This window comes from Theobroma cacao, chromosome 1 (genome assembly GCF_000208745.1).
Source record: "Theobroma cacao cultivar B97-61/B2 chromosome 1, Criollo_cocoa_genome_V2, whole genome shotgun sequence".
NCBI lineage: Eukaryota > Viridiplantae > Streptophyta > Magnoliopsida > Malvales > Malvaceae > Theobroma > Theobroma cacao.
Window position 1 is genome coordinate 499,881 of NC_030850.1, and position 14,339 is coordinate 514,219.

General features: G+C 38.7%; 4 protein-coding genes across 5 annotated transcripts in view; all 4 read right to left on the reverse strand.

Moving 5' to 3' along the window:
* Nucleotides 1-1,896, reverse strand: part of LOC108662386 (ankyrin repeat domain-containing protein, chloroplastic) — a 2,983-nt gene extending 1,087 nt beyond the window's left edge. For both annotated transcript variants that reach the window (XM_018122709.1, XM_018122706.1), the window contains exons 1-4: nt 1,112-1,896; nt 898-974; nt 569-667; nt 293-391 (exon numbers count right to left, since the gene is read on the reverse strand). In XM_018122709.1, coding sequence (XP_017978198.1) covers nt 293-391; nt 569-667; nt 898-974; nt 1,112-1,847 — 1,011 coding nt within the window. In that variant the 5' untranslated portion in view covers nt 1,848-1,896. The remainder of the gene's footprint in view (nt 1-292; nt 392-568; nt 668-897; nt 975-1,111) is intronic.
* LOC18610698 (serine/arginine-rich splicing factor SR45a) lies at nt 2,147-5,027 on the reverse strand. The gene is made up of 8 exons (XM_018122723.1): nt 4,701-5,027; nt 4,561-4,580; nt 3,978-4,112; nt 3,866-3,889; nt 3,609-3,708; nt 3,348-3,497; nt 2,693-2,762; nt 2,147-2,587 (listed from the first exon to the last, which is right to left on the reverse strand). The coding sequence occupies exons 1-8, from the start codon at nt 4,701-4,703 to the stop codon at nt 2,418-2,420; spliced, it is 672 nt and encodes a 223-aa protein (XP_017978212.1). The 5' UTR covers nt 4,704-5,027; the 3' UTR covers nt 2,147-2,417.
* Nucleotides 5,223-11,062, reverse strand: LOC18610699 (phospholipase D delta). Its single transcript, XM_018122696.1, has 10 exons — nt 10,136-11,062; nt 9,931-10,047; nt 9,286-9,480; nt 8,333-8,638; nt 8,151-8,219; nt 7,821-7,968; nt 7,448-7,596; nt 6,869-7,021; nt 6,259-6,459; nt 5,223-5,786 (listed from the first exon to the last, which is right to left on the reverse strand). The coding sequence occupies exons 1-10, from the start codon at nt 11,060-11,062 to the stop codon at nt 5,490-5,492; spliced, it is 2,562 nt and encodes an 853-aa protein (XP_017978185.1). The 3' UTR covers nt 5,223-5,489.
* On the reverse strand, nt 13,320-14,338 carry LOC18610700 (uncharacterized protein At1g76070). Its single transcript, XM_018125705.1, has one exon. The coding sequence runs from the start codon at nt 14,092-14,094 to the stop codon at nt 13,465-13,467; it is 630 nt and encodes a 209-aa protein (XP_017981194.1). The 5' UTR covers nt 14,095-14,338; the 3' UTR covers nt 13,320-13,464.

The following is a 14,339-nucleotide window of genomic DNA, read 5'->3' on the forward strand; positions in this document are numbered from 1 at the left end:
CACCTCCCCCCCCCCCCCCCCCCCTCCTCTTTTCTTTTTCCTTGTATGAACAGTCATCCATGATGAAGCTAGAACGCAGAAAACAATCAACAACAACAATGGCAACTAAATTTGTTCTCTAGGTAATTGTCCTGCAATTGGATGACAGAAACACCAAAAGGACAAGATAAAAGAAACCTAAAAGCCCAACTGAACAATTGAAATCTGAAAATTCCACAAATATCTAGAGACATAATCATTTGCTTTGCAACATATATTATTAAAATTTATAGCTTAAAAAACACAAACTTACTTCATCACGAACAAATGGATTAGCTGATTCTCTTAAAAGGTAATTGGTAATGGCCTGTTTTTTTCCAACGATTGCTTTGTGAACTGCAGTTAAACCATTCTGCAATAAATGTTGAAAACTTAAAATCATTAATAAAGGTAAAAAGGGAATGTGAATTAAAGTCTCCCAGTGTATTAGCATGTAATAATTGAAATGACATAAGAGTAAAAGACATAATTTACACAAGCATGCACAAAAGACCAGAATTTTTCCAGCCAGCAGGTCACTTTTTAATACCTTGTCCACAGCATTGATGTCAACATTGTGTTTTAATAAAGCATCAACGAGGTAGAACTCCCCTGAAGCAGCAAGAGTGTGAAGAGGTAGCCACTTTCCCTATAAAAGATTGCATCCACACGACAACAAACATTGTCATTCGTTACACTAAATGCAGTCAACTGCTATAGAGAGCCCCCGGCGTCACTGCCATTGTGGTAGTTTCCCAATACAAACGGGAAGATCTAGTTTCCATCGCAACAATCCAATAGTATGGGACCAGAAATTGCTTAATAAGAAATGAAAGAAAATGGAATGTTAACCAACAATCAAGAGCTTGGGAAACTTACAGAAGTAGCAGTCGCTAGATCAGGTACACGCCTATTTAACATAAATTTTTCCTCCTTTGTAAAAAGCTTACGTCGGCCTATGTAATCAAGCACAAAAGATTCAAAAAATAAATGACAGATAAGCTTAAAACAAAAATAAAAAGCTTGATGGCAAATCAAAGGTCACATCTTTGATAATTCCTAAATTTCATCGACCTAAACAAAAAGGTGTTACCTTCGGATTTGTTCTCGCCCGGCTGGTAATTCTCGCTGCTGAACAACTCAGCAACATCCTCGAAACCCCTTCCGTAAACTGCCCACCTGGGATTCTTAGGCGCCACACGCTCACTCGAAGAAGGCAGATTCATCTCAGCCTCTTTTGATCCTTCCTCGTTCTCCTTCTCCTCCTCCTTTACGGGAAAACTCGAAGGATTATCAAGAACCACAGGGTTCAACTGAGCCAATTTAGCCTCTTTATACTTCAAGTATTCTTGCATATTTACGTTCCTTATAGGGACCAAACCTTGCCTCTTCTTCTCAACTCTGCTCCCAAACTCCAACAGCTGCGCCATTTTCCGCCTCTCTTTCTTGGTTACATTGATCTCCTCTTGAACATGTCTCCATTGCTCCGGAACCAAATTCTCAGCCTCAATTTCTACCGATTGTTTCTCCTTGTTCTTCTTCTTCTTCTTCTTGGGTTTTGTTTTACCAATTCCTGTGCTCGTATTGGGATTTCCAAAGCTGGTGGAGTCAGCTTGGAGATGAGGGTCTTCGAAAGCGCCGTCTTCAAAGACGAGGCAATCGCCGATAACGTGTTCTTCATCGTCGACGTCGTCGTTCTGGGTGATGTAAGAGGAAAGGAAGGAAGGGGAGAGGGAATGGAGTTTTCGAGGGAAATATAAGTTTTGGGGCAGTGAGAGCTTGGCAGGTGTAGAAAGAGGAAGGAAGGTTGAGGGGTTTAGCAGAGACATTGCTCTTTCCTTCTCGAGCTGCAGCAAACTTCGATTCCATTTTTATCGGGTCGTGTAACCGAGATTTTGAAGGTGGGTCACTGGACCCGGAAGGGCACTGGCCCAGCCATAAGCCCAATGAAACAAAAAGCCGCAACCAAGCCCAGCTCAAAAATATAGTATTAATAAATATACCCCGTAATATTACCTGATTCGATTAAATAAAATGGTAATACCTTGGGATCAGGTTCAGGTGAGTTTGAATAATAAAACCACTATCCATCACGTGTTCGGGTTAAACGAATTACTATAGAAGATGGTACAACGCAATGTTCAGAACTAAGATTTATACTTTCAAATAGAACCAAGGTCCGTGCTCAAGGTCAAGGGTGAGACATTTTACACACTGTCTAACCAAAGTTCAATACCAAGGTACAACTACAAGCTTAATAGATACGGAAAAACTGCTTCAACAACCACAAATATCAATCTTTAAGCTCGTCCAAACTAGATATTACATCAACATTCACCATACTTAACTAGCTCTCCAGCTTCCACCTCCTAGATATTGCTTAAACCAAATGACAAGCTTCACCTAGATCCACGTGAATAAGGTGAACAAGAACGCTCCCTCCTTGATCTTCCAGCATGAGGAGAATATCTTGGAGAATAATCACGACCTCTATATGGTGAGCGTCTTGGAGATCGACGATATCCATTGTCATCACGACCACCACGGTACCTGCCACGGTCACCACGACCTTTTCCCCAAGACAAGAACATCATCAGAAATAGTAGTCATGAAGTTATAAAATCATGAAGTCCAGTTTCATAACAAATAGAATTATTTAAGATTTCAAACATACCATAGTCCCTGGTATTTTTCAGCCCAAGATAGTGCCCCGGAGTTGGAGTTCTTGGACGTTTCCTACGTGACTGAAAGGTAGATAAACACCTTAATATTCATGTATGGTAAATATCAGGTAGCATTATCAAAATAGTGAAGGAGCCTACAGCATCATACATCATTTATCAAAATTATAAAATTAGAAAACAAACATGTTACTTTGAAAGGGAATAAGCTCCATTTGGAAGATCACCTGGAAGGTGAAAAAATTGGCCATTGAAAGCAAGGGAAGAAGGAAAGCATGATACACATCTGGACACAAGTACTGCCTATTAAACGAATTCCAGATTTGAAATACCATAAAATCCTGATTATAAAGTTGTTGTATTGGCCGTTGATTAGTTGAGAGTTGAAAGTGAATGCTGAAGTTGTATAGTTGTTGGACAAAATAGTTGCTAATTTAGTTGATCACATGCATTTGAAAAGCTGTTTTAGCTGGCCATTGATCAAGCTTGTTTCACTTAAGTTGAGATGGATGAACTCATCATCTTTGATAGCTGCCAAAATAGCTGACGCAATATGTTCTGAATATAGCCAGAAAACCTCCAAGGTAAGAAGAATATTAACCAGACAAAACTGTTTAACTTTATGCAGAAAGGATAGAATCAGATTACCCTCTCCACAGTTATGTATCGACCCTCTAAAACTGATTGGTTGAGATACTTAATGCAACGGTTGGCATCCTCAACATTGTCCATAGTAACAAAAGCAAAACCACGAGATATGCGAGTACGAGGTTCCACAACAAGAAAACATGATACAACCTTTAAAACAAAATCAACTCATTAGCAGCATATAAAAATTTGATAATAGCGATAAAATAGTGAAAGCAAGGAAAAATCCCACAATTTTAAGTCCATAACAGAGAAACCAACCTTTCCCTCCTTTGAGAAGTGTTCTTCAACGTCCCTCTCTGAGACCCTTTGAGATAGACCAGTCACGTAAAGTGTGTTTCCAGGATTTCCAGCATCAACCCTGCCGCGTCACTCCAAAATATATAAAAAAATAAAATATAATGGAGCATTTGAAACTCCAACATCAATGTAGGAGAATACAGAATATTGTATCAGCATAAAGATTGCAGTTCAGGTCACAGCTAAACAAAGAAAGCATAACCACAATTAAAACTAACCTGCCACGACTTCTTGACCTTGACCTGAATCAGAAACAACCAAAGGAAAAAGGATAAGCTATACTACCACAGAACTTATTGTTTATTGAAATTGAGCAGGAGGATAACAAACCTGCCCCGACTATGTGACCTGGACCCATGCCTTGGCCTTGACCAGGAGCGGGATCTTGACCTAGATCTAGACCTGGATCTAGATCTGGATCGTGACCTGGACTGCTCTCTCCATGGGGAGGGGGACTTAGAATTCCTAATACAGCCAGCATATATATTAAACGAACATGGAGATTCATGTAACAGCAACTTGATAACAAGCTCCATATGAAACAAAAATCCACAATATAAGAAAAAAGAGATAAAGCAAATTACTTCCAAATAATTCATAATAATTATTTTCACACTCGCCCCCACCATTTCTTTACAAAGATTCTCTAATATCCTTCCAGAAACCACAGAGCACAAGAATCAACAGTCGAAAGCCTAGTCCAGCTCAATCTTTTTAATCAAAAAATAGCTATTCCCTTTATATATACATATAGAAAAAGACATAATACAGCAACATCAAAATTGACACTGATCCAACATTCAAAATTCCTTTGGGATGATAATTCCCCATCGTGAATGCTCATCAAATCCCTAAATCAGCCCAACTTCTCTACGGTTTTCCGATTAAAAATGCTTAACGAAATGGAGCTTACCTTTTACGAGGAGAATCCGCCTGTGCCACAACCAAAAACGCATTTAAAATCAAGGAATTGTTAACCAACTAAAATAAAAAAAAAAAAAAGCAAAAGAAGAAAATGAAACATGAAAGAAGAAAGAAGATATGAGGGCTTACCATAGGAGCAAAGGAACCCTAGAACGCGAGATTGGAAATTTGGGAAAATTTAGGGTTTTTACGCGCAGATGCAAGTAGGTCAATGAGATTTCTTTGTTATGAGGAATGTGAAGATATGAATTATTGGGATAATGACTTAATGATCCTTGGAGGAGAGATTCAATGCGGTTCACTTGACGTGGATCTTCTGTGAGCCACCACGCTTTTAAATAATTAAAAAATAGATAAATTTCTCGTATTTGGACTTTGGCAGTCGGCGGAAGTAAAATAATTATCATAAAATTTAAACAATTTATTATCTCAAAATCCTTGTTTTAAATTAATAGTAAAGGAAAATTCCATCAACAAGTTTTTAAATCGCCCAAATATCACTTTTTTATTCATTTTTAAATATATATATATTTTTAATTTTCACGAAAATTAAGATAAAGTTCTTAAATTTTTGAATATTTTATATTAAAATTTAAAAATTTTTATAATGTATTCAATATTTAGCTTTGTCAAAGAGAATCGGAACTAAAATCCAACAGCAAATAAAAATATTCATAGCATTACCAAAGGAAGCAGTACAGACTACAAAAATGGAAGACAAAGCAACCCAAATAAATACCCATCTTTTCTTTCATTACACTGTTTCAGATACAACAGTACCTACACCAACATAGCCAACTACACAATGGATACACACTGCTTTCACATATGTACCACAAACCAACAGATCTACAAGCAAATCAACAAAGAAATGAAAACATAAACAGAAATGGTGAAGGCGTTGCTATGCTGATATGATTATGTCGTAAGAATATCTGGGAGTTGAATTGAGTGAGCTCCAAGTACTTTACCACCGACATCTGGGAAATTTTCATGTCCGGGGAGAGGGTTTACTTTTCCATCAACATCTACTTGCACAGGATACATCAGAAGGTGGCCCTGCAACGGTGAGTAGTCAGTATTTGTGAATTTCTTCCAGTTCTCTTGAGCAATTTCGTTTACTGTCTTCACACATGCCAGACTTTCTGGCTCCTTGAAGCACTTATTCAGCTCATCAAGATGCTCTGCCCATAGTGACATTCTATATCCATATACCTGCCAAATGCAGAGAGGCACCACTTAAGTTCGTAAGAAAACATTCAAATTCTGATTAAGAGCTTGATGCATTGCAGTCTCGGGGCAGTGTTTCTGCTTCATGTGTCATTTTTAAAATGTACAATGAGTGATTTAACATGTGTCTTCTAATTTAATACTATTCCATGTAGTAAAAAAGGAACAGAAATGAGAAGCATATTTTTCACACAGGTTTGTCACTGTTCCATTAAATGTCACACTTTGATTAATTTTGGGCATCAAGTATACCACACTAATAAACGATCACTTTCTAGTTTCCAGCCTAGAGAACAAAGAAAAGCATAGAAAGCAAAGACAAATCTAACCAAGAACAACATTTAGGCTAATCCAATGCTATTTTCCTACCATCTGTCCTTCTCTGAACAACAGCCAAAAGATTGGTCTAAAAATAACAGTTTGCTTGAAAGAGACAAAAAGAAAAAGGTATACAAACCTGACCACGTGGATGCTTTTTCTTCTCAGCCCATGTATAATGTGGTTGATAGGCACCCATAGCTATCTCAGTGTCTTTTGTACCAGCCATGGATCTTTGGTTAATATTAGCTGATCCCAGTATCACATACTCATCATCTATTATCATTCCCTTTGCATGCACATAAATCATGAACCGACCAAATTTTGTGGAGTCAGGGACCTAAGCAAAACATAGTGTTTATATTAATGTAAAGATAGGTAACTTCTCAATTCATTGTGAATCATCAATACGGCTATAGTTCAAAATCAAAGACACTCTCCACTGTTTATCAAAATTTAGAACTAGAACTTATCAGCACAAAAACATAATGAAACAACAGAGTAGAATAATCACAGCAGGCAATTGAAAATTTAAATCTTGAAATCTAGACTTATTTAGGCTCAGTCCTGATCTGATTTAAACAGACATTATGGACAGTAGGAAGACAGGTAGACCACTTCTTTTTTGGGATAAAAGTGATGCAAGATAACTTGCAAATTAATCTACAACCAACCATATAATCTAGAGGTGCCTAACATTATCATAAGCCCAAAAATGAACCAAAGGGATATATCTCTCAAGCAATTACCGTATTACCATTACCACCGAGCAGTTCCTTGGAGACCTCTTCCCTCTTACCAAGACAATAGAAATTGAGGTAATCTTGAGGATGTGAGTCCTTAATTTCCATGGACTTGAGTTCTTGTGCAATGACATCATACATCATTCGCATTGTCTGAGACTGGAAACAACAAATGGGTGAATAAAAGTAGAAAAGCTTTTCATTCTCTAAGAACAAACAGAGAATTCCACCTTCTTATATGGATAATATTAAAGATGATGTTGAAAAAGTAAACCCTAAAACAAACTAAAATAATAAAATAAATCCAAATAAGCACAAATAATAGAAAACCCAATTTTCTTAAAGTATGCCTAGCATAAGCATTCTTCCAAAATTTGGAAGAAGGTTCCACATCAAATATCAAGTCTAAGTTCAGAACCACTTATGGATAACCAACGAAACACCATATATTTTTATTTTTTTCCTTTTCAAGAAATTGAAGGAAGGCATATATTGCGCATACAATTGCACTGTTGCTTCATGCTTTGATCAATGAATAGACATAAGATGCTTCCACCTAATATGGTTCAAGAAACAGAAACCAACCTGCCAATATAGAATTTCCTGTACAGTAGCAGATTTTGGATCACCCTCAGGCCACAGAGGAATTACGATATATACCGCAAATCTCTCCCTCGCTCTAATTTTACTAACAACCTTTAGTGCCAGCTCCATTGGGATTAGATTATCAGCCCCTGCTTATACCATAAAAGCCAATAACATATGAAAATAAAAGAAACAAATAATAAAAGTACACATTTCAACTCCTTTACTGTTACCAAAAGATATAACTACAGAAACATATCACATACAAATTTGTACACTAAATACTTCATATAGGGACATTGTTTTGGAACCAAAATACCAATCTAAGATATGGAGAAATATAACCTTAATAACCATCGATAACACTGCTGACCTGCATTTTTGTACGACGGCCACGCATAAGAAGATCCAAGAAAATACTGATTTTCAATATATATGTAATGCTGGGCAGATCGGATTGCCTGGATATAGGCTGTTTGAATGCTTCTATCTATAGCCAGATCTTTTGCGTAGGAAAGATGCTGGAAAAGAAAAGAAAAAATCATGAAAAACTAAGAGCTGTGATATAATGTACACACTACTGATATAAAATAGTTGCAGGTAGAAATCTGGTACTGATGAAAATCTAGAACCACGGCCAACCTAATACACATTAAGTTTCTTCTACCTAAAAATCAGAAAAAAAAAAGTTTCATATAAAAACCTGGTTCTGAGCTCTTTTGATGTATTTTGGAAATCCTTTTACTGATCCTGAGTCGATGGAGCGGAAGATCTGTGGAAGCAAAAGAAATCAAACCAACATTTACTATTTCTTTTTCAAAAAAAAAAAAAAAAAGAAAGAACAAAATCAAACATGTATTTGTCAGTACTAAAAGATTACACAACCTGAACATCCCAGCTTTCTCTATCATCTTTACTATGAACATGTACTTTGGGATCATCTTCCGGAACTATTGTAGTATCATCCTCTGTAGCAGTTAGGGGAGGACTTTGTATCCATGAGATTCGTTCTATCCTAATCAAAGCATCATCATTCCATCGAGATTTTCCTCTAAAAAGTAGGCTGAACTCTTTCCACTTGGTTGATTTCCTCCACCGCTGCTCAAAGTTGATAAGAACATCATATGCAGCAGGCCCTTCGATTTTGCTGTGTAAATCATGCCATGGTTGCCTTGGAGCCTTGGCTGCAACCTAAAAAATAAATAGAAAAGTGGATACAAGAGAAGGGGAAACAAAGAAGTGCTAACATTAGAAGTACCTGTGCCAGAACTAGAATGTTTGATGATACAGTTGATATATAACTAAATCAAATGCCAGTCTTATATGCTAGTAGTGCTAAGTTTCAAATTACAGCTCAAGCAAACAAGCCTTAATCCCAATCTAACTGGAGTTATATGAATCTCTCCCTCAACTTATGCTGTCTAAGACCATGCTTATTATAAGTGATAGGCACCAAGTCACTCATTATGACTACTCTTCCCATGTCACATCTGAGACATAGATCCCAACTTGTTGGTACTTTGGAGCTTCAAAATTTTAGTTACTCTGAAATTACAGTTGTCATCATGACTCTTACGTAACCATAAAAAGAAACTATTACAAGATAACATGGTCCCCATTGCCTAGTAGTGAACAAGAACATAACTAGTAGAACTCAGGGCCAGTCTGAATTTTTCTCCGCATCCCTCTGCCCAGTGTCATATTCTGCGAGAGATGCTTTATTGAAAACTGGTGCATGACTATAGTAATTGCCATTAAGATACACAATAGAACATCATAACAGAGGAAAGCATACACCACAAGCAAAGGCATTAAGAGAAAATCAGGCAATCACTTACAGGAAAAGTGGGATTATGAAAATCATCCTTAAAAGTAGTCTCAAGATCACGAAGTAATCGATGTTCAGGTGTATCATAGCGACCATCACAGAGATCGATACCTCCAACAAATGCAGTTATCTTTCGATTATTGCCAGCTGCCTGTGTGTCTACAAGAACACATTTTTGATGATGTGTAAACATGGTTCCCACAACCTGATCAAAACCATTGCAGAAGCAACCTCAGCAAAGTAGTCTAGTTAAAAAACAAAGATATGCTAGGTAAGTGTTAACCAGCAAAAATTAAGTACATGTTAGGATCCCATTAGAAGTCATCAAACTTCAAAGAACACTATTACATTGCTTTTCTCAAAGATCTAGAAGCCTGAAATTCAGCAGCAGAGTTCTTCAAGGTAAAGGCTCTAATTTTTACATATAGCAAATAAGCAAACAACAAACTACAGCATCCTTGAGCAGTGCATTCAGTAAATACTAGCACAGAATGATAGGTGACTCGTTATCATAGAATCCAAATTTATTTAACTAGATCAAGTGAGTGGAACATCAACATGATCTTCTCATGACACGTACACTTGTTAGCTACATATGAACAAAGGTATAAAAAAAAAAAAAGTTAACTCATTGCAGACAACAATAAAAACTTGCCTGTTGTTTGAAATAACCCAGCTTACTGCTAGCATAGCGTGGAGCCAGGACACAAGTAACAGATGAATGCTTAAAAAACTTGAACGTTTCTTCATCGTGTGTCTCCATCACCCCCACCTGCAGCACCCATTGCACGCACATTGTAATCTCATAATTCGATGAATCCTAGAATAAAACAACACAAAATTTTGCTGGAATTTCTTACCGTACTGATACCAAATTTATCATGTGAAGTTTTATCATCCCAAACCAATAACAGAACCCTAACCCCTTCTTCAGATTTATACTTCAGCAAATCACCCAGCGTTAGGTCCCCGCCTCGTGGCAATGGCCGAGTAGGCTCTCTAACAAGCTTAATCTTATGGAAAACGGACCAACCAACAATGTAAACCATATGATGAGCTTCAGATATAGCATAACAAATATCCTCCCAACACTGTCCTTGATTATAAACTTTACCGTCGTCTAATTCTATTTTAGGCAAAATGTTGTCCGGGACGTGAGCATCTTGGTAAAGGGTCACCTGGCCCCCTTTCCTTAACGGGAAATACGTGTGCCTCACACCGGCTTGCTCCGGATCGCTTGCGATGCTCTGCTTATACAACGGATTCTTCTCGCACGGCATAAACTTCATAGAGACGTTAATCGCCGTGTCCGGCTTAGGCGGCTTCCCCGAGGGGCCAATGAGCTGGAACCAGCCGCTGATCGGCTCCCCCATGGCAATCTTTTGAGCGGGGATTTTGGCAACGCCGATCATTTCGGCACCAAAGAGGTCATCGTCTTTGACAGTAATTTCGAGCTCACACACGGGATGAGCCAAGGGGATGACGAAACTCTGGTCCCACCTCGGGTTCTGGGCGTTTTTCAAGACGCTTGTTCGAGCCACGGTGGCTTGGGGGACCGAAACGGTAACGTAAGGGTCGCTGGTGATGATTTTACGGTGCTGCCTGATCTTAGTGTCCCCTTCTTCTACAGTGGTTGCCTGCGACGGGGTTTTGCAAGCCTCACAGACTGTCACGCAACGCCGAAGATGGTTGGTCAATGAGTCCATGTTAGGCAAGCTCCTCGCTTCAATAATGGCCAAATCCAAGTCACCGTGAAGGTAAATCACCTGCTTCGACCCTTCCTCCATTTTTCAGGAACAGGCAGTTCACTGTACAAAAATTTGCAAGAAAAAAATCACGAAAAAACAAGAAAGGACGCTGCTTTCCTTGGTTCTGGAACTATCGAAACGGTGGGCGGATTTGGGTTTTCAAAGGAAAGCGGAAACTCCTCGTTGTTTAGCCGAGTAAAAGAGGGGGACGTGGGCTTTTAAGAGTTTGAAAGGTGGAGCAGAAGAAGGGAGAAAAGACAATAAGAAGGATGTAAGTGAGTGAGTGGCAGAGAGGAAGAGAACAAGAAAATGAATATGCTGGCCGCAGTAGAAGAGGCAATCGTGCGACGGCGGTTACAAACAACTAAGATAAGTTTAAGCTAAAGCTGATTGCTTTGCTTCATCAAATCATTCTATCAATAAGGAGAAGCGAGAAAAGACAATAAGGAGGATGTAAGTGAATGAGTGGCAGAGCGGAAGAGAGAACAACAAGGACAAGAACATGAATATGCTGGTCGCAGTAGAAGAGGCAATCGTGTGATGGCGGTTACGGACAGCTAAGCTAAGTTTAAGATGAAGCTGATTGCTTTGCTTCATCAAATCAGTCTATCAATACTTTAACACAAAGTAAAAAAAGTAAACTGTTAACAAGATTTGCCCACAAAAATTTAATTCTTTTAGAAAGAAATTACAAAGTTTTTTTTTTTTAAGTTAAAAGAAGAATTTCATTAAACGATTGGGAATCTTCCCCTTTACAAGAGCCATGGCCAGCAACCAGGCTTAAACAAAGAAATTACAAAGTTATTATGTCTAAAAAGTCAAAATCATATAAATCCCAGATGAAATTTGTCCAAGAAACTCTCCAAGTTTTCAACTTTATATTAATACTAGAAATTGAAATTCCATTGATGAGGAAAGTTTGGAAGGACACGTCATGTATGTCACGTCTTGGAAATTGATATTTTATCTCCTCATTAAAGTCCAAGATGTCGCCTCAAATATTGGGAAATAAATGTTTAATAAATGATCATTTCTGCAGATGATATGAAAATGATTCCTCATTCTATTTTAAACCAAATATATTCAAATCTGTAAACTCAATAATAATGTAATAACACTGTCGTTTTTATTTAAAATTTGGCAGGCCAATGAAACTAATTAAAAGCAGAACTCACGGTGTGATTGGTGGTTACCCTTTCTTGTTCTACTTTCTCTTTTTTTTTTTTTTTCTTTTCTTAATGGTTAGTCGAGACAGAAAGGAACAATTTCGAGCTAGCGAAAGCTCTTTCTTCTTGATTTGCCAAGAAAGAGAGGGCAAAGGTGGTGCTATATCCATTATCCAAGCAAGAAAGGGGGTGTGGGGGCTATAGGAATAGAACCATAGCTAGCGTGTAAGGATAAGGATAGATACCCACCATGCTCTTCCAAAATGTCCTGTCTGTCGGCTCACATTGTTACTAAGCATCTTCCACTCAGACGTAACATCTTCAAAGGAGTAGTAATTACGACCTGGAACAAAAGTTACTTTTAAGATTTTGCTTTTATTGTCAGTGAAATTCTCAGACAATCAAAGCTGTTTCGGAGAAAAGTATAGTACCAGGTATCTTAAAATTAAACGAGACAAATGTTCTTTGGGTGGGGAATAAATTTGGGGGGGGGAAAGGGTTAAAATGGAATCAAGATTACGGTGAGATGTAGAGCTTTGGTTTACAGGGGGCCAGGGTGGTTCTTGGGTTCACACAGATTTAACTTGTTCAACAAGTTCCTCCATCATCACCAACAACCTTTTCTCCTGTTTTCCACTTTTTCCTTCACAATACAAACAAATGGATACTCAAGCATCATGGTCCGAGTGAGTGTTGCGCCAATGAGCCCGCCCATGATAATCTGATAATGATGGCGCAGCATGCTTTTACAGCACTGGCAAAGTTGCTTAATCGACCATGGCCTTGACACCAGAATGTCATCAGATTTTTTCCACTTAAGCTTTGTCCCTTTCAATATCTTCACTATTACTCAAACTAAACAAAGGGATGCTTGTGGCGAAGGTGATGCTTGCCTAGATATTGCTCACGGTTTGGTTCGTCCTGTTTGTTCTCGATTCAGCAGCCGTGCATACGCATAAAAACTTCTCGGTGAGGGTTTGGTTTCACGTGCATCAAAGCTTCAACTCATGGGTTTCTTCTGACTCCTGTTTCCAGCTCAGGACACGATTTGGAAACCCAAGATCCTTCTGCCAACTTGCGTGAGCGTTGTGCTTTATTTCTGGGAGGTGACTTCCTGACAGGGATGGTGCTTTAAGGGGGAAAGACCGAGATCTTGTTTTTGATTATCATTAAATTTCGTATAAACATTGACATTGGCTTTTCGAATAACAAGAAAAAGATTACATAAAATATTAATTGAGTATGGCAATCAAACTTGGCTCAGCAGTCATGGAGTTACAACTGAATTGGAGTTAGAGAGGCCGTGGTTCTTCTCGTCCACAGATTTTCTCTTCTTATTTCTTCAACTACCCCAACTCCATTGACAACAACCTTTGCTTCCTTCTCACTTTTCACTCCCTTTTCCTCGTACAAAGGATTGCTCACGCAGCCTGCTTCCCCTGCCCCTTCTGCTTCATATGCCATCCAATCAAAATCTGTTAACGTTCCACGTGCGCTAGAAAATTGCTTCATCTGGCGCAAGGAGGAAGGAACTCTTTCAGCAACCTGATCTGCCCCGGCATTGGAAACATAAAATCTATGACCACCCTTTGTCCCTTTCAATACTTTAAGCATCAAAAAACGCTTCCTCTTCATTTCTTCCGTCGCTACTTGTGGTGGCGTCACAGTTTCCTTCTTTTTCCTGCACTTGATCTGGCCCATGCACGAAACTTTCGGTGAGGTTGGTTCATCAAAGCTCCCATTTTTGGACTTCCTCCGAGCCTCCTTGGGAATCAAGGACACGATCGGACCTGAATACCCTTTACCAGCAGGGCTGATCGGCGTGCTTACCTGGAAAGTCACGGCTGATGCAGCTTTCGGAAGAAAGGGTAGGACCTTGTTCCTCTGTTTCACCTGCTTCTCCATCCGATATCAGACGAGAAAGAAGCAGGGATATTGACCTTGTCATACAAAGTGGAAAGCACACATACAGGGCCCTGAAGTTATAGGAAAGTTGCAGAACTGTATAAATAGCAAGACAACTTTCACACATTTGCCGGCCAGAATTTCACACATTTTCTTACTTGGTCATCATTCTAATCATCACGGACGGCCGACTAGATGAAAAGTCATGTATCAACATGCAAATAACAGTGACAAAAAATGCTTAT

What these genes read in the sequence shown, in the direction of transcription:
- LOC18610698 (XM_018122723.1), bottom strand. An exon ending in GCGGATTCTCCTCGTAAAAG is followed by an intron (nt 4,113 to 4,560) that starts GTAAGCTCCATT and finishes TGGCTGTATTAG; the next exon opens with GAATTCTAAGTCCCCCTCCC. An exon ending in AGGTCACATAGTCGGGGCAG is followed by an intron (nt 3,890 to 3,977) that starts GTTTGTTATCCT and finishes TTTCTGATTCAG; the next exon opens with GTCAAGGTCAAGAAGTCGTG.
- LOC18610699 (XM_018122696.1), bottom strand. Translation starts at nt 11,062, where the DNA reads ATGGAGGAAGGGTCGAAGCAGGTGATTTACCTTCACGGTGACTTGGAT. An exon ending in GCCGTCGTACAAAAATGCAG is followed by an intron (nt 7,597 to 7,820) that starts GTCAGCAGTGTT and finishes TGGTATAAGCAG; the next exon opens with GGGCTGATAATCTAATCCCA. An exon ending in TCGGTGGTAATGGTAATACG is followed by an intron (nt 6,460 to 6,868) that starts GTAATTGCTTGA and finishes TGTTTTGCTTAG; the next exon opens with GTCCCTGACTCCACAAAATT.
- LOC18610700 (XM_018125705.1), bottom strand. Translation starts at nt 14,094, where the DNA reads ATGGAGAAGCAGGTGAAACAGAGGAACAAGGTCCTACCCTTTCTTCCG.